This window comes from Lynx rufus, unplaced genomic scaffold (assembly GCF_022079265.1).
Source record: "Lynx rufus isolate CCGP_SWC_20201006 ecotype Redwood Valley unplaced genomic scaffold, mLynRuf1.p SCAF_9, whole genome shotgun sequence".
NCBI lineage: Eukaryota > Metazoa > Chordata > Mammalia > Carnivora > Felidae > Lynx > Lynx rufus.
The window spans coordinates 67283394-67311310 of NW_025814897.1; the positions used below are offsets into that span (position 1 = coordinate 67283394).

Below are 27917 nucleotides of genomic sequence, written 5' to 3' on the forward strand. Positions count from 1 at the left end.
GCAATGAAAAATGAAGGACTAAAGCTGTCTTAAGGCAAAGAAGAAGGAAGAATAAAGGTGTATGTTCTACCAAGTGAGAAAAGACACGAGGGAAAATTCTGAGAGGTGACAGCTGTGATCCAGATGTTTTCTAGCAAGCAAATGAAAGAATTTGAAAAGCAAGTTATAAACTCTTCTGAGTGTGTAGAAACAGCCTGCCTTGCTCTGGCTGAGGATGAAAAGACCTGAAAATTGCATAGATGCCTAGAAAAATTAAGCAGAGCAGACACTATTCATTGCCAATCCAGAACTCACTCTCCTGTCTGCTTCCTAACAGCCATGTGATTTTGCTCAGGAATTTACTGTTCTTCACAGAGCCATCTTGCTTCATGGGAAACTGACCCTCTGTTCCCATCTCCAGGGCACCATTTAAGCCCATGATGACAATCCCATTCCCAAAGCCTGTGTTTGGTTTAGGAAGGAACCATGTTCCAAATTTACTAAGGAAGACTTAGAAAATGTTTCTGGGTTTGTCCATAAAAAAGAAGCATGAGAAGAGATAGTCCTGTTATTCTTTTCATGTCTGGATGGAATACCTGAAAATAGTAGCCATTTGCCACAAGTCTGCTGATGAAGTCAACATACAAAGTGAGCAGAAGCAAGGAAATTGTAGAGGCCGAGCTGGGGCCCTGCTGTACTACACCTGGAAATGATCTACCTCTGGACTTACTTTTTAAGCCTCTTTGAGTTGGGACTTTCTTGTATCTGTAGCGCAAAGAATTCTAACCAACAGAGAAGGTTTCCATCTCCTCTGGGCTCTTCTGAGATCGAGATACACTTGGACTCAGCTATAGCATGTTCCTGGTCCAGGTTGCAAACTGACTCTGAAATCTTTGTGAGTCTCAGAGTCCCACTCAGTTCCCTTAGAACTTAATTTGCTTTCCATCACTTTTTAAGAGTAAAGTGTGGGAGGAAAGGTGAGTTAGGGAAAATTTCCTCAGAGATTCCCAAAGTTAAGAGGAAAATCAACAAACTTACTTTTCCAAAAGTGCAGGCAGTGCTGAGGTGGCAGGTAGGTTGCCTTTCCCATTGGTTGATTCTGACTGAATGAAAAATAGGAGACAGGCAATTGAAGATCAGCTAGGAAGGAAGAAGCCAGAGCTGCTAGGTCTCTGATAATGCTGAGAAGGGGTTGCTGCCGTCCCACCTCTTCCCCTGCTTTCTAATCTGCATCAAGCCCAAACATTGGGCTCCATTCCTTAGTGCCCCCTGAGGCCCATGCAACTTGCACCTTTTACTTCCCCTCTTCCAAGTTTTCATGAGTGAAGAATTTACATCTTGAGGCTCCCTTCTGGAGGGGAGCCATCCAGTTCTTAGACGGTTGTTTACTGACTTGGACTGAATATCAGCAGGTCTCCTACCAAACACAGGCCCATCACTGCCCTGGAGATGTAGCTCCAAGCACAATCCTCAGGAGATCCCTGTCATTCCTAAAACCCCAAGCCATCAGAAATGTCTTTATAATAAATTACATAGGACTACCACATTGTTTTGTTGTAATGGATTTGGGTTAAGAAATGGTTTTCAAATCTGGCTGCACCTTAGAATCACCTGGGGGAGATTTTTTTAAAGTACTGATCCAATTCAGAATCTTGGGATGAGGCCTGGGCAATGTTTTAGAAGTACCTTCTGTGATTTTAACACATATCCCTGGTTGCCAACTTTTAGCCTAAAGGAATATACAGTTGACCTTTAAAAAACACGGGTTTGAACTACTCAGGCCCACTTACACAGATTTTTTTTTTCTATAGATACAGTACAGTACTATAAATATATTTTCTCTTCCTTATGATTTTCTTAACATTTTCTTTTCTCTAGCTCACTTTATTATAAGAATACAGTATATAATACATATAACATGCAAAATATGTGTTAATTGACTTTTTATGTTATTGGTAATTATGGCTTCGGATCATCAGTAGTTTTATGGGGATCAAAAGTTATATGCGGGTTTTTAACTGCATGGGGGTGGGTGTCCCTAACCCCTGCATTTTTCAAGGGTCAACTGTATATTTAGAAAACATATTCTTACATTTAGTATAGTACCAGAAATAGGTCTATTAAACACACTAACTGGCCCTCCCTAAGCTCCTTTAAAAAAATTTTTTTTTAGGTTGCTTTGTTTTAATGGGTGATTTGGGAGTTTAGGTTAGTTTCATAGATGATTGAAAAAGAGGTGAAAGAAGCTACTGCTACCTATTGGCTCAAAAGAGCTCGAATCTATTTTATCTATTGCTTACACAATCAGATTGTTTCCTTATAGAGTAGTGCTAGGCATGGACACAGAATAGAGAAGCAACTGAAGAAAGAATTAGAAGAGTTTGACGTAATATTAGCCAGATCCACAAAAGCCTGGGATGTAGAAAATATTTTGTTATATAGGAACTGTGTATGTTTAAAACAACTGAAATGAATTTTTTCCTCATTAGTAGCAATATATTCTTATTATAGAGGTATAAAAAGGCATTGAGAAGAAAATAAAAATCACTTGTGGTTTTATCATTGCCCAGAGATAACAAGTATTAATAGTCTTACAGAATTCACTATCTCTACACGTAGAAAATATACTTCTTTTAAAAAACCCTACAAAACAGAATTCTACTGTATATACTGTTTTTAAATTCCTTTTTATTAATAATAAATTATGGACATTTTTCATGTCATTTTTGACTGCATAGGAACCCCTTTTAGGGCCAAGTATATTTAATCAATCTCTTATTAAATGGGCATTCCAGTAGTTTCATTTCTTTTTTTTATATTAAATATAATTTATTGTCAAATTGGTTTCCATGCAACACCCAGTGCTCATCCCAACAGATGCCTCAATGCCCATCATCCACTTTCTCCTCTCCCCCACCCCCCTTCAACCCTCAGTTTGTTCTCAGTATTTAAGAGTCTCTTATGGTTTGCCTCCTTCCCTCCCTCTCTATAACCTTTTTTTTTTTGCCCCTTCCCCTCAGTAGTTTCATTTCTTAATGCTGCAAAGAATTGATGTAGGATAACATTGGGTTTAAGAACACAGGCCCTGGAATTAGAAAGCCTAGGGTTAAAAGCTCAGCTCTAACACTTATTACACAATGAAACCTTCAGGTATTTAAACCCATTGCAGAATGGAAGAAAAACATCATGCCCACTTTAGAGGATTGTGGCTTAAACATGGAAAGAAATATGATTTGCAAAGAATACTCTTTGAGCAGCCAGCATCTTGCTCAAGGATACCGAGTCTTCTACTCAGGGCAGTGGAAGACATGGGATGTGGTCTATATTGAGCTTTTTAGCCCATACTCTAGAATCAGTGCTGGGAATTTCCTCTCCTTTTTGATCCTGCTGCCACGTAGGCCACTCCCCATAGTAGTGACCCTAAGGGAGAGGTTAAAGAGGGTTGGGAGGTGGGCATCATTATACTCACCAGGGCTGGTAAGGAGGGGATGGGTGATGAGCTGGAAGATTGGCCAGGCATGTTCAGGGCATTAAACTTGGGAACCACTGCAACACTGACCCTTCGACGGGGCATGTTCTGTGGGAAGAGAAGTGACCAGGCCCACTGTCATGGAGGGAACAGCATCCACAGTTCAAAAGGCCTGGAAAATTCCTACTAGTTCCTAATTAAAGTAATTACATTCACTGGACATTTTGGCTTTGGGGTGGTGATGGTGTTGGGGCTTGGTGTGGAAAGAGTGGCCAAAGTTGACCCAAGTTTTCTGTTAGTGGTGAGTGATTTCTCAACATGTTCTTATTTTAGATTATATCCTGAAGAAATGGAAAAGAAATGACCCCCAGTCTGGATAACATCCCGGATAGTGTATGAAAAGTCTAGGAATACCAAGGTTTATGCATCATTTCGTATTCATTTGGGGGATGGTACAGTCAGAGAAACCATGAGCAAGAGAAGGTTGAAGAATGAACTAGCAAGTGTGGTAAACTGAATTAGAGACCCTGTCCAGAGGTTCTCTGGCACCTGTAGATCCAAGCATGAATGACTTTCTGGGTGACTGTGGCAACGTCTCTTGTAATCCCCTTGGGAGCCCTGGTATTCCTTGAACATGCATACCTTTCCCAGTGTGAGGGACATGGACCGCGCTGTTCGAGGGACCCCATCTTCTGCAGCAAGAGGGAACAGAGAAGAGAAGTCAGGTAAGTTTTCAGAGTAGGCTCCAGCAGAAAATGGGTAGCCAGAAACTAAGCTGAGATATCAGTTTATCAGAACTGTCCCTCAAGGAATAGTTTAAGAGCCTAAGTGATGGGAACACTGAGTTTGACACTACCCCCTGAGACAATTATCTGTAGAGTGGGACTTTTCTGGACAGAATTTTTATCCTAACTCCTCTGGGCACTATGAGAAGCCCATCTTGGACCTCTGATATCCACCTGACACCGCTGCACAGTCTCTGGTAATGCCCTGATGAGTATGTGAAAAACTACTCATAGCGATACCAAGGCTTTGGGGTTATTTCTTGCTCATTTAAGGGACATGCAGTCAGTGAAATTATGAGCAAGGAAGGTGTGGTATCAGTAAATAATGGAAAATTGTTGACAAAGTGGTTTTAATAAGTCATCTATGAAAAATTTGGAACAAAGGAAACCAGCACCCTGTATTTTCATCTCCTTAGTACATGCATTAGATGATATATTTTATATAAAATGTCTTCTACCACATCTGGATAATACTGCCACCAGAAAACACTAATATGTGCAGAGAAATGTTTTTGAAAGCTCAATTCAGTGTCAGTTTGACCAATATTATCTAGCTTGTATATCTGTTTGTCCCTCATATCCATGTATTTTAAGTATGTCTCTTAAAAAGCACATTTCCCCCCTTGTTTTTCTATTTACCTCACTTCATTAATTTTTTTTTTACTTACCACCCCTTCCAGCCTGCACATTGGTGTAGAAGTTATGCATTTTAGTTCTAATCTTTAATGTACCCACTAAAATTTGTAACATATTATGTGACTTTTTATTTATTTATTTATTTATTTATTTATTTATTTATTTATTTATGAGAGAGTACAAGCAGGGGAGAGGGGCAGAGGGAGAGAGAAAGAGAATCTTAAGCAGACTCGATGCATAGCACAGAGCCTGATGAGGGGCTCAATCCCATGACCCCGAGCTCATGACCTGAGCCAAAATCAAGAGTCAGATGCATCACTGACTGAGCCACCCAGGCGCCCTCATATTACATGACTTTAAATTTTTTAATTAATCATGATTTCTATTCTTTTCCTAATTAAACCTTAAAACAATAACTCCCTCAAATTTCAAATTATGTTGCTTTTTAGTAGTTTTGTTTACTTTGTTTTTGTAATCCCATATTATTATGATTATTGTTTTCAATACGGAATGCTTGTTTAGATTTACGCCCATTTACAAATGTCTGATCACCATTACCTCTTGCATCCTCCTCCTTTCTTTTGATCTCGATTTTATTCTTTCCTAAGCACACCCTTTAGTTATTCTTTTGGCAAGGGTCTGTAATAGGTAAACTTTCTGAGTTGTTGTCTCAAAATATCTTCACCAGGCCTGTAGGCTTGCATCATAGTTTAGCTGGCCCTGTTTTCTCTAGGTGGACAGTTGTTTCTCTCAGCTCCTTGAAGACTTTTACTTCATTGTCTTTTGGTACCACCATTGCTATTCAGAATTATCTGTCTTTTGTAAATCCTCTGTCTTCTCTCTCTGGTTACTTTTAAAATTTTTACTTCATCTTCTATGTGTTTTTATCTCTTCTGCTTGGAATTCACTGTGCTTTCTTAATCCAATGGTTCATGTCTTTCTTTAGTTCCAAAAAACTCTCAGATTCTGGAAAACCTTTTTGCATACTTTCTCTCTCCCATTCTCCTCTTGTGGATCTGCTAATAAAGGTATTTGGAACTTTCTCATTTTATACTCTGTATCCCATATTTTATAATATCTTATAACATTTTTTTAGTATTTTTAAAAGGAAATATAAGTTTATTGAATATACCACAAAGGAGTCGTGGACAGGACAACAGAGGAGAGGCTGTCTGCCTTCTTTTATATTTTTGATTAATTTATCCCTCTGAACTGCACTTGGGTAACTTCTTCAAATCTATCTTCAGTTAACTAATCTTTGTCCGCAACTGTGCCCAGTCTGATTTAAATGTTGTACCAATAGGTTATGCTACCATAATAAACAACCCCAAAGTCTTAGTGGCTTATAACAATAAAAATTTATTTGTTTATGTTCATTTGCTTCTGAGTTGGCAGAAGGCTCTGCTCTGCATTTCCTCACTCTGCATTTCCTCAGACTAACGGAGCTTCTACTATTCTGGAGCAGTGATGGTTGTCATGTGAGGAAGAAGAAATATAAGGCAAATTACACACTAGTTTCTTAAAGACCTCAGCTCAAAGGTGACACATATCCTTCTGCTCACATTTTATTTGCCAAATCACACGGCATTCACCTAACATGGCATCACCTAACTTGGGAGAAGTGTGCCCGAAAGGAGAAGATCTAGAATCTCCACTATAGTAACTACCTCCACTATAGTACCTACTATACCTAATATACTGAGTTTTTAATTTCCATTCCTCATATCCTCATTTCTAGGAGTTCTTTCCTTTTTTATTTTTATTATTTTATTTTTTATTCTTTTTTGATAATTTTAGTTTATTCTCATGTTTTTTATTCATTCTTTGATGCCTCTAATAATTTTAAACATATCTTTTAAAACTTATCAGGTTGTTTTATTTTCTGTAATCCTTAGGATATAATCCTGTTGTTTAGTGGATGATTCTTGTTCAAGGTAGATTGTTTTCTTATGTATTTTATAATTCTATACTGTAAAATAATCTTCAGTGAGGTTTCAGTGAGCAGAATCTTGTGTGTCCTGCGTGAAGGGTGTGCCTCTCCAGGGTGGCTTTATGTTTGTTTCTGACAGAGTCCCTACAGGCATCATTGTGATGTTCTTTTCAGATTCTCTGCATATTGCATCACAACTTCTGTCATGGCATACACTTTTCTTACGAGAAAGGAGAAAGTATTTTTTCCTACTACAGGGTGAAACAGACTTCCTTGATTTGTGTCTCTGCTGTTTGAGGAGTGTTTTTTTCTTGTTCAAGTTCTGTCTAAAGATGCAGTCTTGCAAAATCTTAACTTTCTGTAGGAGTCTCATAGTCAACTCTCAGTCATGGGTGTCCAAAACCTCATCTCAGATTGCATGCAAGTGCAAAAGCCCAGCACTGAGATGATTGAAGCTGATTCTTGTACCCAAGGAAGCTGCAGGTTTCAGTTCTCTTTTCTTTTCTTGTATCTGAGTATTTCAATTTCTTTTCCTGTGGATTCAGCTATTCTTTTAAACTAATGTTTGCTTTATTTTATCTAGCAGAAACATCTAAGCACTTGTGGTCAAGGAGTTTCAACTTTTTCAGTCAGCCAAAATAGCAGAACCAGAAAATATTTTTTATATATTGAAGCATTCATACAAATTAACCAAATACTAATCTTACAAGTAGGCAAAAGATATAATTAGAGAATTTACAAAAGTAGAAATACAAATGTCCAAAAAACATTTGAAAAGGCCAAAAATACAAATTCAAACTATGAGATGAGATATAATCTTGACCCATCAAAGTCAAAAAAAATTTTTAAAGGAAAGGACAAGAATATCAATAGCACAATGAACTGAGCATTATTGTTACCCATTACATGGAAATATCAATGCGTTATTTGAAAAGAGTTTTCTTGAAGAGCCTTATAAAATTTGGTTTCCCCCAGGCTAGTATTTATACTTCCAGAAATCCATCTTAAGGAAATAATCCAAAATGTAGGTTATCAGTATGTTTCATATTCAGAAAAAAATAACTGATGTTATTTTTTAAATGTGTAGCACCTTTCCTTAAATAAGAGATATTTTTACTTTACTGTAGTCTTCAGAGTCTCAGGCATAGACAAAGATTGCCAGTAGTCATGTAAAGGCTTAAAAACAAACATTATTAGGGAATGGTCATAGAGTATCCAACGGACACACCTGTTAGGTGGATGCTGGCTCCTCTACACGAGCCCAGGCTGAAAAACAATGCAGTGGGAACAAATATCTGAAAAACACTTATTCACCATTTGAGATTCAGCTACCATCTCCCTTCTTACTGTAAGCACATTCTCCTATCCCCAGGCTGAATGTGGGACTCTGCAATGTGCTCCCCATAGGAACTTGCTTACTGCTGTCACTGGGATGGTTCTACTGCTCTGCCTTCCCCACAGGCTGGGAGTTCCTTTGGATCTCAGTGACTGCGTATCCTTTATTTCTATATTTCAGTATCATGTGGGGGCACATCAAAGGTGTTCAGTAAATGTCTTTAGAATGAATGAATGGGTAACTGCTCATTCCATAAATCTTGGATAAGGCAGTTTATAGGAGACCTTGTACCTTCCAGGACAATAATGCAAGGACCCATGTATTAGGATTTCTTTGGTGGCAACTTCCCCAACTCCTAACACTGACAGAGAGCAGTTTGCTATAAGCCCAGATGCTTGTGGATCAGGAGTTTGCTGTCAAGACCGAAAGCAGACAGTCTGGAGCATGTGTACACTGCCTTTTGACTCTGGAAAGTGTCACTGATATTCCCCAGGAAACTTGTGAAACCTCCTGTTTATAAAGGTTTCTCCATCTGTTATACTTTCCCTCCTCCTGCTCTTGGTATCCCGGATGTTTGCATTCCACAGGGATTCCTGTCACTAAAAGGTTTGTTTTCTTCTGCTAGTCCTATCCTCATCAGCCAGAGCCCAGACCCTGACAGCTCCCAAGCAGAGATCCTCGTCCAGGTCACTGTCCTCTTCGTCCTGGAGTGCTGCAAGTGCCTCCTAACTTGTCTTTCTAGACATCAGTGTCTACACGCTCCTAATGTGTTGCCTACTCTGAAGTGGGAGAAATCTTCTAAAAATAGAATCTGACCATGTTATGTGGTGTAAACTCACCAGTGCCTCCTCATTGCCTTAAGGACAAAGGCCCAAATTATTAGCATGGCCTGGCATGTGGCCCTGGCCTACCAAGTCTTACCTTCAACCTGTCATCATCACACTTCAACCACATCTAACTCTTTTGTTTCATGGTCTTCCCATCCCAACCCTACATCTTTGTATACGCTGTTTCCTCTACCCAGGAGATACCTCCCCTTCTTGCCTAGAGAACTACTATTTTTACTTTGAAACACTGCCCAGATGCTGTCCCTCTGTAAAACTTCCCTTGATTCCTTCAAGCAGAATCACCTCTGTGCTCCTATAGCAATTGTATAGAACATTTTTTTAAAAGATTATTTCTTTGAAACATGTGTCTTTCCCATGAATCTGCTATTTATCTCAGCAGTATCTCCTTTAGCCAGGCCCTCATGCCACCCCCACTGCCCAGACTCATCCCTTACCTGGACTATTGTAATAGCAGTTTTGTGGGTTTCCCTGTATTTGGCTCTACCCCAGTAATGTAACTGCCACACTGTAATCAGAAGGAATGTTCTGAATTCCATAAATGATCATGTCATTTCCCTGACTAAAATCTATTGCTTTCTAGGATAAAGCTCAAATTCCTTAGTATGTGTTGGCCCCAAAGCACAAAGACTACAAAGTCTGAGGTCTGTCATTCTCATCAAGTAGAGTGAGCTCTTGCAGCCTGTGGGCTTCACATCAGTGGTCAACTGCTGTGGTTAATTGTGTCAGGAGTTGCTTTGGGACTGTTCATATTTTCTGGTTCCAGGCCTCTAGGCTCACTGAAGCAGCTGCTGTGAGGCCCCCATGGGCAGCACTGGGCAGGGGCAGTGATCCTTGCTCAACTAAAAGCATGTCCTTGGGCTGTACTAATAGATGTGATCCTGGCCTAGAGCTATCAGAGACCCACATTGCAAGGTCAAGATGGGGGCAGGAGCCCAGTTCCTTACCAGAGGGGCCGCAGCTGCGGCTTGAATTCTGATTTGCAAGTTTTTTAAACTCCATGAGCTCTGCATGGTCCTTCTCATACGTCCTCTTCAGATTCTCCACATACTGCATCATTACCTCTGTTGCCTTTGACATACGCTTTTCCTGAAGGAAAGGAGAGCATTGAGCACACAGGGAAGTTGGAGGAAAGGCTTGTTGGCACTTGCTTGCTCTGAGCTAGGCTCTGGGATGGGACAATCAAAAGGATACAGGGACCAATCTTAGGTGTAACTCTGCCCTCTAAGATTTTGCTGTCTGTGATGTGAGCTGAGAGGGGGATTTAGGCACTTGCACTCAGAGAGGACAAGAACAAGCACAGCCACAATGCCTGAGGAGATGAGAGGTGGAGAAGTCCTCTCTGCAGAGAGAGTGGGTCAGGGAGGCTTCCTGGAGGTAAAGTGAAGTGGATGTGGGGTATGGGCAGCATCTGGGCATGAAGATATAGGTAGGAGAGACAAAAAGATTCAGGCCAGTGGACTCCAAGAATAAAGGTCCAGAACAGAACATCACAGGGCTTGTACCTAGGTGAGGATCTATCCTTCAGACAGGAGTCTTTGAAGAGTTAAAGGGGTGCTATTAAGAATTATGCTGGGCTCAGTCAGTAGAGTATGCAACTCTCGATCTCGAGATTGTGAGTTCAAGTTCCATGTTAGGCATGGAGCCTACTTTTTAAAAAAATTTAAAGAATTATGCTGGGACAGTAGGCACATGTCAGGATTGCCTGGAAAACCAGTGGAGTACAGGTCATCCTACTTACGTAGAAATCTGTAAGCAGTTGGGTTTGTTTCCAACAAGAAAGGGTAGTTAGGGCTGAGTTGTGAAGGACCTTGAATGGAACACTAAGGAATTTGGACTTTTTCTGAAGGAAAAGAGCCATCAAATATCTTAAGGTAAGGAAGTGACATAGGCCACCAGTGGAGACTAGACTGAAGGGGTGAGACTGGTGGCAGTGAGTGCAACTAGGAAAGAGAAGACAAGTGCCAGGACCAGTCTGGTGGGACCAGAGAGAAAGATGAGGACCAACATGGAAGACATGGAAGTTAGGGGTGGGAAAGCCATGTGGAGAAGGCTGAAGACTTCTATGAACAGTGCATGGGCCAAGAAACGCATTTGGGAGGGCCATACAGAATGAGGAAGAGTTTCCCTTGCTTATCCTCATTGGATCCCTCGGTGAGCCTAGCCCAGGGCCTGCTGGCCACAGTGGGACATACTCAATGAGTATTCCCTAGAAAAGTTCCCTGCAGCCAGGAGCTGGGACCAGACACTTCCCTTGAGCTCTCCCTTTGTTGCTTCCCCCAGCCAGAGTGACTTCCTGGGCGAGCTGCTGAGTCAGGTGCCCTTTCCCCGGAAGAACACAGGGGTGGGGCAGCCCACTGGCTTGTCCTTCCTTCATTCTACAAGGACTGCTCTAGGCTCTACTCTAGGAACACCCTACTAATGCAACCAGTGCAGCAGGATAGGTGAGCACGGTACTAGCAACAGTGATAATAACATCTACGTACTTTGCAAGTAACCCTCTATGGCAGATACTATCATCATCTTCATTGGTTGGAGATGTTGGAACATGGAGAGTTCAGTATCTGGCCTGAGGTCACACAGTGAATCCTAGTGGAGCCAAGATAAGGCCTCAGGCAGTCTGATCCCATAACACCATCCTGGACCAGGGCAGTGCCCTATGAGCTTTAGGACTTCAAAGTGGCTGAAAGGGAGCCGGATCTGGGCCTGCACCCCAGCTCTGCCACTACTTTTGCTGTTATCTTTCTGAAGCTTCATGTCTTCTTCAGGGGGAAAGGATATTTACAGGATTGCCGGGAGGCTTAAATGAAACAAAGCAGTTTTTCCTGAAGCATGTTTGCCAAATACTAGTTCCATGGGAGTTAAATAGATGTTTTATGAGAAAATAGGTATTTTATGGTTCTTCAGTCAAATACATTAGGGAAACACACTGGTAAAAATTAAACAGGCTTTTTCAGTATAGGATCTCTCAAAGCCTTGATGGTGCCAATATGTATTAGAAATAACCAAGAAAGGATGATAGTATGCAGCAGTTCCCAAACTTGCATGTCCACAGAAAGCTTTATCCAAGGAACACCTCAAAGGTTTAGTGGTCCACCAAAAATACTCTTAGTAAATAAAACACAATAATATACAGATGTCTGGCACAAAGGAAGCCATCGATAACTGGTGTCTATAGTTGTCACTGCTTACATTATTGCTCTAGTTACTGTGGACAGAGCAGAGCTGGTCAGAGGGCTGGAAGCTGGAGAGGCTTACCTGGCGGACGGCCCCCACCATCTCAGCTCGGCTGGAGAGGCGGGCAGCCAAGCGGTGCAGGACAGCAATGTCCTCCAGCAGTTTCTGGTAGGTTTCCCGGTGCTCACAGTGGTGCCATAGTGAAGCTGAGGACTGGGAAGTGACAAGGAACATCACTTGGGGTCCTCACATACCAAGACATGACTTGGGCTGTCACAATGAGCCCTGTTCCCCATCCTGGCTGAAAGGAGCGGCCTCTGCAAGGCCTGGGCTACACCTTCTTCTGGGGATTGGAGAATCTCAACATGGACACTCTATACATGGCTGGCCTGAAAGAAGGGAATCACATCCAGGCCTTTGGTCCCCAAGGTGCTCCCTTTGTCATCCCAGGTCACCTAGACTCCTCCTGAGAAGCGGCTGAGGGTTTGGAGGCCTTACCCACAGCCCTGAGGTAACCAGGCCTTTAGGTCTCTACCTCATTTCCTCTCAGCTCTCTGAGGAAGACTCTGTTTGGCTCAGGACCTTCACCTGATTTCTCATGTCAGAATACTCTAGTTGGTGACTAAGAAAGCAGGACCCCTGGCATAGCCCTAGGAGACAGTCCCTTCTCTAGGGATTCTCCAATCAGGCTCTACAATTACCGTAATGGAAGCTTTGAAGTTTTCCAGTTCCTTCTCTGTGTTCTCTTCTGTCAGGTTACGTTCCCTTTCAGCCTGGTTAATTCTAGATTCCAGAGTGTAGCTGTCATTTCTAAAGGCCAAGGACAGTTGTACAAACACGTTCTGTTGGGAACAAGAGTGTGGAAGAGGTGCTAGGAGGAGTTATTACAGGGAATAAGGTCGCAGGTATGTTTCTTGCACGAGCATTTTACAGTAGCTCCTAGAACCAATCACCAAAGCAGCCAGGTACAAGTGAAACTCTCCTTCATAGTAAACTGCACAAAAGATGGTGAAATAATAACCTAAGGTTCGTGCTAGGTCCTTTTCAGGACCAGAAGACCAAATGCATTTTACTGAAAATAATAAGAGAATAACACTTTACTTTTACCTGAATTTTAAGAAAATATCCTGTATTTAGGTTTAGGTAAACTCAGCTCATTGTGTAAGCAGTTTAGATTCATGCTAGGATTCATTGGATGTGTGTTTTGGAGGTTTTGCATAGAACCACTGTATTTAAAGAAACTCCATTTAAAATGTAAGACGTGTTGTCTTAAAGCAAACTTCAACCAGCATCTTACCTGAGTATTACAAATCCTATGTGGAAAGCAGCTTTAATAAGGTGTCAGGAGATTAAATAAGGCCAGGTATGATTCTGTTAGGAAAAGTGTCCTGGAACAAATATTTCATGCCAAAAATGCAGGATGCATGAATGAAACTTTGCAAGGTGGTTTGAGCAAACATGAAATTCCTGGTATAATAGGAAACTACTGAGGAGGAGAAATAGACAGATGGTCTCTACACAGGAAACCATGGCCTTCATTTGCCCTGAGTCAAGAGATAGCAGATTTACACCCTTGGGGTAAGCTAACTCTGTCTGAGCTTCTGAAGTTCATGTGATATGGCCCATGGTGGGTAAACATCTCCAGACAGAGAATTTAAGGCCTTAAACTGACCCAATAACAACAATGATGTGGCACTATAGGAAGCTACTCCTCATTGAACATCTACTATATGCTAGCACTGCTGTGAGTTCTGCACACTTTGGCTCATTTAACCCCACAAAAAGCCTCTGCAATAGGAACTGTTATGTCCACCCTATGGGTAAAGAGACTGAGACCAGAGAGGTCATTAACTTGTTTAAGGTGACGCAAGTAATAGAGCCAGGATTCAACCTTAGACTATTTGACACCTTAGACTATTCAACACCTGTGCTACTTTCATCATGCTGAGCACTGATTGTGTCAGCATACATCTGAGGACAGAAGCCAGCCATTAAACAAACCACCCACAGACCGTCTTCACCAATGTCACTGGTTTAGTGGTCTCTGTGCTACCCAAACCTCAGTCCAGTCAGTTTATCAATAATGCTTACTGTTTAGCTTTCTATACCTGGGTTATCGCCTTCATGGAAGTGTGATATAAAGAGTCCTGAATTCAGACAGAATATTTGGGTCCCAGGGTTTGTTCTGCTAAGTGCTGGGTCTGGGACCTTGGGTAAGTTATTTCATCACTTGGTTTCCTCCTTTGTTCTAATTCCTGCTCTATCTGTTACTCTGAGCTGACTGGAGGATCAGCTGAAAGGATGGATAGGAATGTGTGATGAACAATGTCTGTGTGCAAGGTAATTGTTACTATCTGTGGCAGATATTTCACATTGTCTGTCTTCCTCTACTTATCCAGCCCACTGGGTCTCAGGAAGGGTATTTTAATTTTCTTATTATCAGTGGCAAACCATTCTATAAAGACTTTAAAACCTTCTATCCTCCTAACCTGTGTGTAAAGACATTCTGAACTCATCCATGTTCTTCTTCCCTTCCTTCTATCCATTCCAATATAATTGTCTTGGAAACTAGTGCTGGCATCATAGGTCCTCACCACCTCACCTGGGACGTGTTCTCTTTGTCCATTTACCCCTTCACCACAATGAAATGAAGACAAGTTCCTCTCAGCTCACTCACCAACCCATTGGGATAGCATCTCTACAGAGACAAGGAGGCCCTAAGGGGAGTATTGGAGGAATCAGGGAAGGCTGGAGAGCTGACAGCACAGCCTGTCACCTTGGCTGAGCAAGTTTCCTTACGTCTGGAATCCTCAAAAGGGAAATAACTTTTTCCTTTGGACCAAAGTTTAAAACTTGAAATCTGGCCAGCTGTTAATAATTTTGAAATAAATTTGATTGAGTTCTGCTGCCTCCCAGCTAACTTTGTGTATCTAAGTCATCCTTTTAAAAAGCATAAACCATCCTTGAAGAAATGTGGAATTTCCAGGCACATTCTTATCTCTGACCAAATTTGCCAAAATCTTCCTTTACCTGGGGTGGGAGTCTCAGCAGTTCAGTAGGGCTGATCTCAATGTCCATATTACCTAACAGTCATGTATTCTCATTTTTGTATACAATTGTCAGGGACAGGGGCTAGAGAAGGGAATGTTTTCTATAAACCCCATAAAGCTCGAGCACTAAATTTCATAAAGCACTGGAATCACTTACCTCAACTTCCTTTTCAGTGAGCGGAGGGGCACTGTGAAAAAGAAAAGACATGCAAATGAACTGTGTCCAACCTATGAAATAAACCAGAAAGTGACTTTGAACAACCAGCAGACTATGTATGCCCAGAAATGTAGTAAGAAGAATTGGTGAGATGGAAAAGATGCAGGGTACACTTTGTGTGAGCTCTGTAGTGATGAGATATTTGCCCAGACATTGACTCCTACAGAGGAAGTGTGGTGGAAAATATTAGATCCTGGGGTCAGTCCTCCATCAGCGCCTCAACTGTCTGGGACTTTGGACAAGTTACTTAAGTTTGCTCGTTTGTAAAATGGGAATAATATCTACCTTGCAGGAGTATTCTAAGGAATAAATGTATATACATGTATGTGTGTATATAAATGTATGTGTGTATATATTCACATATATATGACATCCACACATGTATATGTATAAATGTGTATATGTGTGTATGTATACATGTTTGTATATACATGACATCCACACTGAGTAGTCACTCAGAAGATTTAGCTATTATTATGACTAACTCACAGGCTTGTTGTAAAGACTCAGTAAGAAAATGTATATGCTATGTACTTTATAAACTGCACACATCTGAATAGCCTTTATAGTTTTGTGGGGGGGATACTCAGGTCTGCAAAGCCAGGCCCTCCTCCTGTCTCTGAGGGTTGTGACAAGAGAGCAGGTGGGCCAGAGAATACAAGGTAGGAAAGAGTGGCCAGAGTTCCTCTCTACAGTGAGAACCGTCTCTACTGGGTGGAATTAGAGATGAGGCAAGAAAGTCCCAGCCAGCACAGAGGTGTCTTTCTGTGAGGTTCCTCTTCGTGTGTGGTTCCCACAGTTAGCCATCCTTTTGTCTGCACACTCACTCTGCTGCTGCTTCTCTTGCTGGTGACTAAAGCTAGTCCTGTTCTGAAACCCAGACAACGTAAATAATGCACAGGCCCTTTCCTGTGCTGGGGTGGGAGCACTGGGAGGGGTCCTACAAGCGTCACAGAACTTGGCAACAGAGCATGCCATCGATAAGATTCTCAGGAAACACAGCTTCCTCCTTTTGACGCGTGTGGAGGGACCCCAAGAGCAAAGGTAGGGGTCAGTTATCTCTGCAAGGGGCTGGTTCTCACCCCTGACAAAGGACTATGAGAGCCTTCCTGTGAGGATGAGGCAACAAGACCCCATGGCCATCAAGTCAGCAGAGTACAGAACATGGGACAAACAACTGCAAAGATGTTTGATGCTTACAATGCTTGTCACAACCCCACCCATCAAGCCCTTTCCTCTGAGAGCCAGCCAACATAATCTTGATTGTCATATAGAGCACATATTGCTTAAACAAATATATCAAAACTCACTGAGCTTGCCTTTGACTCCTGGCTTTATTTGGATAGTATATAAAATATACATATTTTCATTATTAACCAAACTCATCTATTTTGATAATTTACTTTCTGCTTTTTTGGCTATAGAACACAATTGTTTAAAATGTATAAAGCCCTGAGGACTCAGGGAAGTGTGATTCAAATTTAAAAAGCCACAAGACATGGCCAGCTCCTGATGCAAAGAGCTATGTCTTATGAACTGGTATAGACAGCTAGGGGACAGAGCCATGGGTTTCCAAAAATGACGGAAGCCCAGCAGATGACATACAAGGAGCCTGGGGTGGCATTGCCTGCCTCAGAATTTAAACTCCCTTAATAGACCTTAAAATAAAATCAAGGTTTTCTGTGAACCAGTCCCTACCAGACTTTCATCTTCCCATTTTCCAGACCCATTGGCCATTCTGTTCCTCATACACACTCACTGTGGCCCCAGGACTTAGCATTTACTATTCTTTCCTTTTTCTCCCCACTCTCTTTCATAATAGCTTTATTGAAATATAATCCATGTATCATAAAATTTACCCTTTAAAATTTACAATTCAGTAATTTTTAATATATTCACAGAATTGTACAACCATCAATCACTGTAGTCAATTTTGGAACTTCATCATTCCAAAAAGGAACCCTGTATCCATTTGCAATCAAATCTCTATCTTCTCCAACCCCCATTCCCACCCCTAGGCAATTACTAATCTATTTTCTTACTCTATGGATTTCCCTATTCTGGAAATTTCATATAAATGGAATCATACAACATGTGGATTTTTGTGATTGGCTTCTTTCACTTAGCTTAATATTTTCAAGGTTTATCCTCGTGGTAGTATATATCAGTACTTCATTTTTGTGGCTGAATAATATCTCATTGAATGGGTATATCACATTTTATTTATTCATTCATCAGTTACTGGACATTTGGGTTATTTCCACTTTCAGGCCAATACGAAAATGCTGTTATTGAACATTTATAAGTTTTTTGTGTAGAGGCATATTTTTATTTATTTTTCTTATATACCCAGGAGTAGAATTGCTAGGCCATATGGAAATTCATTTTTAACTTTTTGAAGAACTGACAAACTGTTATTCCAAAGGGGCTGCATCATTTTACTAAGGACTCTAATTTCTTCATGTCCTCACCAACACTTGTTATTGTCCATCTTTTTTATTATAGCCATTCTAGTAGATGTGAAATGGTATCTCATTAATATTTTGATTTGCATTTCCCTAATCTTCCCTAAAGATTAATGACATTGAGCATCTTTTCATGTGCTTATTCTTTGAAGAAGTGTCTACTTAAATCCTTTGCATTTAAAAAAAAATAGTATCTTTTCGGGGCACCTGGGTGGCTCAATCAGTTAAGCATGCAATTTCAGCTCAAGTCATCATTTCACAGTTCCATGAGTTTAACCCCACATCAGGCTGTGTGCTGACAGCTCAGAGCCTGGAGCCTGCTTCAGATTCTGTGTCTCCCCCTCTCTTGTCCCTCCCCTGCTCACGCTCTGTCTCTCTCTCTCTCTCAAAAATAAACATAAAAAAATAGTTATCTTTTTTATTGAGTTATGAGCATTCTTTATATATTCTGGAAACAAATCCCTCATCAAATACATGATTTGCAAATATTTTTTTACATTCTGTGGGTTGTCTTTTCATTTTCTTAATGATATTATTTGCATCATAAAAGTTTTTAATTTTGATGAAATACTATTCATCTATTTATTTTTTCTCTTGTTGCTTGTGTTTTTGTGTCATATCTAAGAAATCATGGACTAACCAACGTATTGAAGATTTCTTCATATGTTTTCTTCTAATTGTTTGATAGCATTAGCTTTTAAATTTTGGCCTATGGTTCATTTTGAGCTCATTTTTGTGTATTGTGTGAGGTAAAGTTATTCTAATTTTACTTTTTTGCCTGTGGCTATCCTGTCATCCCAGCATCATTTGTTAAAATCACTGTGCTTTTTGTCTGGAAATCTTTGCATGGATGGCTTCATTTTGTCATCTGCATGTCTTAGGTTAATGGTTACTGTATCACTGGGGCCGTCCTTGACCCTTGAATGTTCCATTCCTTTGTCATCTCTGTATGTGCCTGTATCATGGTCTTCTTAGCAGCTTTGCTATCTGAACTCATTCATTTAGTTACTTAAATATTATTTGTCTCCCCACCTAGGATGTAAGTGCCATGAGAACAGGGACTGTGTCTGCTTGTTCTCCATTATAATGTCTGGCATAAAATAGGCAATGAATATTTATTGATTAAATTCCTATTTATTGCTCCTATTGGTTTTTGACCCAGTAACATGTTCTCTTCACACTCTTGTTAATCAACCATTGACTGTGTCCCTAATTTGTGTTCAGTCCCTGGTTTTTCTACTGAATTCATTCAACTTGCTGACTCCATGAGCTCCTTCTTTGTATGGTCCAGTCCCAATTCACATAGCCCACATAGATCATGAAACTAACTCTTTCATATTAAAACTCAAGTGTAATTTCCCCATATTTCTTCTGGAGGAAGGATTCTTAAACCTCTGTCTTCCCCCTGTTGGTCAATGTCTCACATGACTATTTGCCCATCTATTCCATCCTCCAAACCAGGGATAGAGAGTTCTGGGCCCAGCCAGTGGACTAAGTTGCACAGCCTCTATGAAGGCCAGGAGCAGGGAGCCTGATTTGGTGGTTGGAGCAGGAAGTTTGGGGATGGGCAATATGGCTATTGGCACAATGCATGAGAGCCACTGACCTCAATCTGAGAGTCTGGACCACATGCTCAGAAGCTGATCTTATTCACTGACTGTGCAGGCCCATGCAGGCCCTGTCTGGCCTCATTATTGGTAGCTAGTAGCTGTTGACTTACTCAAGGAAAATAGAAGTGCTCAGTCTTCTTCTCCTGGGGAAGTTGAGGGAATTTAATTAGCTGGAGGTGTGCTCTAATGATACTAATTATCTTCAACTTTCCTGAGGAAAAGGAAGCCAATCACACCACTGACCAGCCTTGTTCACTACAGACAAGAGTATCAATGGTTGTTTTGGTAATTGTGACAGGCCCCTGGTATAGATGGAAAGGCATTGAGTCTGCAGTCAGCCCATGCTGAGTTCAATTCCTGACTCTGTCACTTGCTAACATGTTTCTTTGCCTCTTTTCCCTCACTGAAGATGAATAAAATCTTCCTTTTCTGCTTCACTGGGTTGTCATAAATACCAAAAGACACCCAGCATATAAACATGCTCTGTAACCTGCAGTGCGCTCAGAGTGCTTCTCCTTTAGTCCTTCCTCTGGACAGCCCCTCTCTGCTTTCTATGAGATGAACTGGCCCAAGCCACGCCCTCCTCCAGCTGTGGATGCAGCCTGCTTCTGACTTGTTTCTGGCACTTTTCCTGATGCTGGCTTAGTCGCTAGGTCCTCTGAGTATTGCCCTGATGACTCTGTGTTTTAGGTGATGATGGTTTGCAGTTTGAACACATCACACTCCCTGGGTAAAACTTGTTTTCCTTTCATATTTACCCCCAAATCAGTGGGTTCTGTTATGTCTGAATGGTCCTCCTAATAGCCTTTCCCCCCAGTGCACTCCCACAACAGTTTAGTCTCCAGGTTGCTTGGGCTTGGCAGGATGCCTCAATTGCAGACACCCACCCAATTCTTACTGCTTAGTGGTACCCTCTCTTTTCTCCTTCATGCTCCAAACTATTTGCTTTTCAATCTAGTTATCAAGAGTCTGTCATGTGCTGACATGGTTTTAGGTCCCAGCTTGAACACTTTCTCCTTTAGCTAGTGCAGCACCCTACCAATGGCAGAGCACTTATGACCTCTGTTGTATAGGTGAGAAGGTTGAGGCTTGGCAAGTGAAGTCACTTTCTCCCCACATGTGGAAGAACCTGGTAGGTTCCCCAAGCAACCCTTGTGTGGTTCCAAATGTTCTACATCTCTATCTATGTAGATATCAGACCTAGAATCTTTCAGTTATGGGTAAATGGTAGATCTCGAATTGAAACTATGTCTCCTGGCCCAAAGTCCACCACCCACTGCTGCCATTAGCCTCTGGTGATACCTCATGCCCCCACCTATGAAACCCACCTGCTCTTTGAGTTGAACCACCTTACATAGCTTTTTATTATTCTTTTTATTTTGGATGAATTAGCCCTGTCTAGACCATTAGACTTTGACCTTTCTGGAGTCAAAAATCAAGGCTGGTGCTCCACTATGTCCCATCCAGAGACTAACACAGGGCCCACTCAATACAGGGTCTTATGCAACTTATGCCCTGATTTTACCTTCCAGGAAGAGATCTGTGGACCCGCAGTTTGCGCAGCAGCATGTCAGAAATATTGGGCATGACATCCAAGCCACTCTTTGACTCATCTTCCTCAATACCTGAGGAGTGTTCAGAAGGGAGCCCTGAAAAAAAGTGTTTAACTTATAAAATGTCTGAAATCACAGTAGCACTGTTGGCAACTTGCTTCAGTTTATAAGAACCTAGTTATATGGCAGGGGCTTTATAATTGTTATTTTATTTGCGCAATGATCCAATGAGCTAGAACTTAATCATTTCATTTTATAGGTAGGTAAGCCAAGACTCAGCAAGTTTAGTAATTAATGTCACACAACTAGTAAATGGTGTAGTCAGATTTTAAACCAATTTCATCTGCTTTAAATTCTAGTTCTTCCCATTGCTATCCACAGTACCAAGCAGGCTCTCATGTCTGGGTTTCAAGGTTGGTTTCTGACAACTGGAAGCTGGTTGCTCTTTGGCTATAATGTTTGGAAAAATCCCCTCTCTTTGGCAGGCTTCTCAGGAGGTTTGTTGCCCAACTATTCTTCCTCAAGTGAATTCAATTGTTCACTCATCTGTGTCCCACCTAGAAATCTGGTTCCATATCCCCATAGACAGAAATAGAAACAGGGTTTTTCCAGGGTAAGGTAGTTAGATCTTTCGCAGACCTCAGAAATTGATGCCTCCTAGTCAACAGAACCAATGAACAGCCTTTTGTTATCTCATAAAACTATCCTGGGGCTGTGCTCTGAAAGCAGAAAGAACAAACCAAGTATTCTCTTTCCCATAAATCTTTCTCCTGTTTGAAGACAGCTTTTGTACCTCTCTAAAACTTCCCTTCTCCAGGCTGTAGCCTTATTTCCCAACTGCTCATGGACTATGGACCACGGTTCCTAGATATCATCCCCTGCCTGCACACATTCTGGTTGTTGCTGTACCAGAGGCCCAGATGTGTCCTAACAAGCTCTTAGCTCAGAAAGATATTGGCAAATGTCCCTGGTATTGACATTTGTTATTCAGGCAGCATAGGCTCGCTGTGCCTTATTATGGGCTCACAGTACATTTAGGATTACAAGCCTCAAATCTCTTTTACTAGAGCCAAATCAGGTATCTTCATCCCATACAATAGTTACTTTTTATTCGCATGCAGGACTTTATAGTTATCCATGTTCTACCATCTCTCATGGGTTTTGATGCAATAGGTTTTCAACCTGCTCAGTAATTTTCCGGAATTGTAGGCCAGGCTAGAGATCAGGACTATAGGCATACTTGTGGTAGCCATCCAAATGGAGCTTAGATTAGGAGTCATGTGAATTAGAAGCTTCTCCAAAGGAGACCATGCAGAGAGAAGAGGAGTTATAGTTTGGCTCAAGGTAAAGAATATTTAAGTATTTTGAGCTTTCCGATAACACAACAGTGTTCAGGAGTTTTCTGACACTTAAGATATCCTAGCACTGTCTGAAGGGCCATCTGTCAGAAATGGGGTAGCTAGTGATTCTTCTTTGGATAAAAGATTGGACTAGATGTTATTTTAGTTACTTGTCATCTCTTGGGTTATGTCCCGGCACTTACTGCTTTCTGACATTTTCATGTGACAGATGGTAAACCCTGTGGTGCCTCTGGCCTCACTGTACCTTGATGTATCCACACTGTACCCAGCAGAGCGATATTTAAGCACTGGATTCCTGAGAAATCTGTATGATTGATTGAATCATACAAGATCTAATAATTGAGTGAAAGCCATACCAGGGACTTTTGACTAGAGAAATCTCCTATGTTGAGCTTCCCCTCCCCTACCAAAAAAAGTAACTAGCTACAGCCTTCTAGCCCTGCTAAGATGGCTGTCTGAAGGGTGATCCCAGAACTGGTAGGTCCTAGAACCAGCCACCCTCCTCCTGAACTCAACAAAAGTGACAATAACAAAAAATTTTAAAACCAACCATAAATATACCAGCAACTCTCAAATATAAGAAAAGATAATAATCTTTTAAAATAATGGTTTGAGCAAACAAAATTACTAGGAATAAATGTAGAACTCCCACCCTTGATAGCCCTTTTTTCTTCCCTCAAAGAACCATTACTGAGAGGAAGATGTATGAAGGAAAATTCTGACAGTGTAATACCACAGAATGAGAAGGGAAGTGGACTGAGGGGGCTGAGCAGGCAGCCTCCATAGGAGAGTCAGAAAGTTTCTTCAGAGTGGAAGGATCTCAATACCACTACAACAATACTCCAACAAGAGAAAAATCTGCCTGTGCTGCTGTTTGCTTTTCTTACTGAGTAGGAAGGGAGAGGAAAGGCAGAATGATTGCACAGCATTCTACCAGAGCTGATTATCTCAAACAATGTGGAGGGATTTACCAGAAAGTAAGACAAAAGAAAAAATAAATAAAACAAGCCCATTCACTAAAGTGAGGGCAGGAGACATATGGAAAGCCCCAGTTGAAGCTGCCCTCCATCCCTGATCACCACTTCTGAGAAATAGCATAGAGGCCACACTCCTTGGATTTTGTCTGTTTTTTCCTTCCTGTGGCAAGGGAGTTAGAGTGGCTGCTGGGAATAGTTGCATCAAGTCTGGAAAATAAACACCTGGGCAGATTGTCTCTATAGTTCTACCCTGAATTGGGGAAATATCTACCACTACCCACCCAAAAGAATTAAGATATACCCACAGAGTGGTATAATAAACTCACATGTTGAACTACGAACAAAGTTATAATAAAAGAGCAGAAACCAATCCCACGAACACCACTACCCACAACTCCATCTGAACTTCCCCTTTACCCTACCACCTAAGTAGTAACAAAGCAGACACAAAATACCCAGTCCTCAGCTAAGCACTGTGGGAGAACAGAGATCTTAAATAAGGTAGGAAGGAGTCCATGAAAATTAACCTACACAATATTTCTCAGGTAAAGAGAAAATCCAGGTGAAAATATTCATTTCAAAAAGAAATAAAATGAAAACAAATGGCATGGCACACATCCACAAAGACTATAGTCAAAAGAGGAAGGAAAGAAGAGAGGAAGGTATAAAGGAAAGAAGACAGAAAACATGTAGGAAGGAGACAGATGTCTCCTGTGGAAGCATAGAGTTAAGAAACACATCAAAAATACATTTTTGTGAAAAGTTCTTTGACTCAGGAGAAGTTAGAACCTGAAGAAAAATGAAAATAGGAAATCAAAAGTGAGATAAGAGGATCACACGAAGACGGGAGATTACAATTTGAAGAAATAAATCAAAGACTAAAATAACAAAACTAAGGAAAATTATAAAAATATAGAACTAATCAATATGCTGGAAATATGAAGGAATTAAACAGATATGGCCTCAAACTGAATTAGTAAGGAGGGTGGGGGAGATTGAGATGAATACAAAGAACACAAAGAAAGAAAGAATGAAGTATTTAGAGATGAAATAGTGGACCTGTAGTTGAGATATTGTTGAGAAATTTACAGAGATGTCTCTGAACTAGTGAACAAAACAAAAGGAACAAAGGACATATTCAAAGATATAAGAAAAAATTTCCTCAGTTGAAGGAAAAGCTGAACTTGCAGATTGAAAGACATGCCATGTAAAGGGGAAAAAATATATACGAATGAAGAAGTGCTTCTCCAGCTACCCTCACAGAAAGAGTAAGCCATCTACAGAGAGAGGTGGAGATTGAGGGGTACTAGAAATTAGCTGACCTCAGACTTCTCAACAACATTAAACACAGTGTAACATCTACAAAGTTCTGAAGGAAAGAATGACCCAGAATTTAAAACCATCCAAGATGTCCTTCAAGAATAAAGACAACAGTTTCAAACATGCTAGAATTCAGGAAACAGCATCTCTGAGCCCTGCTAGGAAAAATATTGATAATAAAATCCAGCTAAACAAGACATAAAACAAAATCAGAAGCTTGGGAATGGCGAGCCATAGTAAAGGGATTGATGGTAAGCATTAAATCCTTTTACATATAAGTTTAGGACTAAACAACTATGGAAATTATGGTTACAGAATGGAAGTAATTGTTACAACCTTGACAGTATAAAAATAATAATTTATCACGTGGAGATGGAAAGATAGGAAGAAATATGAAGGTGGGAAGTAGTGCTGTCATTTTCTTCTTTCCCTGCAGGAAATCAACAATCCCATTTTGAAACACGTAATGTGAGAGAAGTACCTCAATGACTCCAAGCTCTTGATGCATTTCATAACGTGTATTTTAAACTTTTAAAAACTAATCTCTATTTTCTGGAGGAAGAAATTACCAAAATTCAGCAAGTCCTATGGTTTCACTCCACTTTAGTTCATGTTCAATTAAATTTTCAAACTTTTTATCTAAAATAAGTACATCTAGCAATGTAGCATAATCTTCCATCTTTCTTCCTTCCTCATTTTGGGGGAAGAGGGCATTTAGTAAAAACTTTTTTTTTTTTAATTTTTTTTTCAACGTGTATTTATTTTTGGGACAGAGAGAGACAGAGCATGAACGGGGGAGGGGCAGAGAGAGAGGGAGACACAGAATCGGAAACAGGCTCCAGGCTCCGAGCCATCAGCCCAGAGCCCGACGCGGGGCTCGAACTCACGGACTGTGAGATCGTGACCTGGCTGAAGTCGGACGCTTAACCGACTGCGCCACCCAGGCGCCCCAGTAAAAACTATTTTTATTCTCTTTATATTTTTCACTATTAGTTCAATATTTTGATAATGGACATGGGGTATTTTAGCAGTAAAATTATTTTTAAAATATCTGCCTATATTAGCTCATTCCAGTGAAAGCATTTGTTTCTGGCAATTTCCAGGCCTTAGAAAAGGCTTCTGATTAAAGCCTGATTACAAGCATCTGATTAAAGATGCTCTGAGACCCAGGAAGATTCCCAAACGGCCAAAGCTACTGGTTGGGGATAAACTTTCCTCAGATTGATCTTCTCAGGTTGGCCTTTTCTCTGACTGAGATCTGACAGCTCTGAGCTCAGACTGGGGCGGGGCGGGGGGGGGGGGGTGGTCTTAGAAGAACTTCCCATATCTCTCTCAACCTCCAGGTCCAGAGATTCAACCACCTCCTAGACGTTGCCACTTGGATCAGGATAATGAAAATGATTTCAACAGCCACAATTAATCAAACATCAGCTTGCATTAGATGTACTTTCTCATTCATTCCTTATAACAGCCTGGCAAAATAAATATTACTAAGCTAATTTTCTGGGGAAACTGCAACCTAGGAAACTCAGGCTCAACTAAGTTAAGTAGATTCCCTAGTGTTCCAGCTAATTAGCGGTAGAACTGGGATGCAAAACTAGGTCTGTCAGACTGTGGCATCCAAGTTGCTCTTCATGGGCACATCCGAATCCAAACTTGCTGTCTTCCTCCTCAAGTGAGCTCTTCCTCCTGTGCTCCCATCCTGATTAACGACATCGTCACCCCCTTGGCCATGCAGACACATACCTGGTGGTCTTTCTGGTCTCCCCCTTTGCCCATCCTCACCAGTCCTGCCACGCTGACCTCCAAATAGCTCTCAAACCTGTCCCTCCCATGTTCCCTCCTGTCCATCTCAGTCTACAGTCTTGTCACCTCTCACCACACTGTTTCCATACCCTCTTACCAGTCTCCCTGCCTTCAGTCTCTCCCATTTCAGGCCAGCTTTCACAATCTGTCTAGAAGAATTATTCTCAAGCTCAACTTTGATCCTGATGCTTCCTTATCTGCAGGTTTCTCTGGCTTTCTAAGGGGTCCTGAATAAAGTTTAAACTCATTAATTGTCCCTTAAAGGCCTCACCCTCCACCCTTGCTGCCCATCTCACTAGGACACATGACCCACATTTGGTTCACATGTGATTCCTTCTGTTCCCAGAACATACCAAGCACTAGAAGATGCCTGTGTGCCTTTGCTCCTGCTGTTCCCTCTGCCTGGGAGGCCCCTGTTTTCCTCAGCTCAAAGCTGCTCCTCCTGGAATCCAACCCTGACTCACTTACCCCTACTAAGTTGGCTGCTTCTCCCTCTGTGTTTCTAGATACTTTGTGTTGTTGAAATCTTAACACAATGTATTATAGTTACATTGTCTATCTTTGCATTTCCTCTCCTGGAAGGTGAGAGTAGGCTCATTCATTTTTTCAACATTTATTGAGTGCTTACTGTGTTCCAGGCAATGGGCTTGTAGCTAGGGATATAATGCTGAGCAAAACACACAGGTCACTGTTCTCTGGGAGCTTGTTACCTAGTGGGACAGAGATTAATTAGAGAAATACTAAAACACTACATTTCATACTATTGTAGGTTTTATAAGAGAGAAGGATCTGGGGGTGCTGGAAAAGTCTTCTCTAGAAAAGTGACATTTGAGCAGAAATCTAAGAATCTAAATCTAAAGAATGGGAGTTTATTAGGCAAAGAAGGTGAGAGGAAGAACATTCCAGGTAGAGGGGACAGCCTGTGCCAAGCCTAAGAAGAAGGGGGAATGAGTTGCTGAAGAAAGTCCAAGATGTTGAGAGTGAAAAGGAGAGTGGCCCTCAAAGATGTGGGGGAGGGGAGCAGGGTTAATGACACCGGTCCTTGTAGATCCTACTAAGGATTCCAGTGCTCATTCTAAGAGCATAATGAAGGCCTCTGAAGATGCTAGACTGGATTTGCATTTTAGAGATTCCTCTGGCTGAGTGCGGACAGTCGAATTGAGCTGGGTGAGGAGGTCAGGAATGTCGAAGGGATAGGAGGTTGTTGAGGTAGCTGAGGGGATTAATAATGACAGACAGGAAAAGGCCCTCTTGTGGACAGCAGGGCCTGAGCCTTTTTCACCTCTGCATTCCCAGCATGCAGCCTGGGAATTAGCCAACAGTGAGCCTCACATCTTTGGCTTGAAATGACCTGCAAGTGATCAGGACAATATTATCAAATGCCTAGCCTAGTACCTGAGA

At 41.3% G+C, this 27917-nt stretch overlaps 1 protein-coding gene across 1 annotated transcript in view; it reads right to left on the reverse strand.

Moving 5' to 3' along the window:
* IRAG1 (inositol 1,4,5-triphosphate receptor associated 1) overlaps positions 1 to 27917 on the reverse strand; it is a 117097-nt gene that overhangs the window by 16485 nt on the left and 72695 nt on the right. The window contains 8 exon segments of the mRNA XM_047070566.1: positions 1018 to 1082; positions 3449 to 3556; positions 4091 to 4140; positions 9928 to 10069; positions 12239 to 12370; positions 12859 to 12999; positions 15365 to 15395; positions 21025 to 21148. Of these exon segments, the coding sequence (XP_046926522.1) occupies positions 1018 to 1082; positions 3449 to 3556; positions 4091 to 4140; positions 9928 to 10069; positions 12239 to 12370; positions 12859 to 12999; positions 15365 to 15395; positions 21025 to 21148 (793 nt within the window).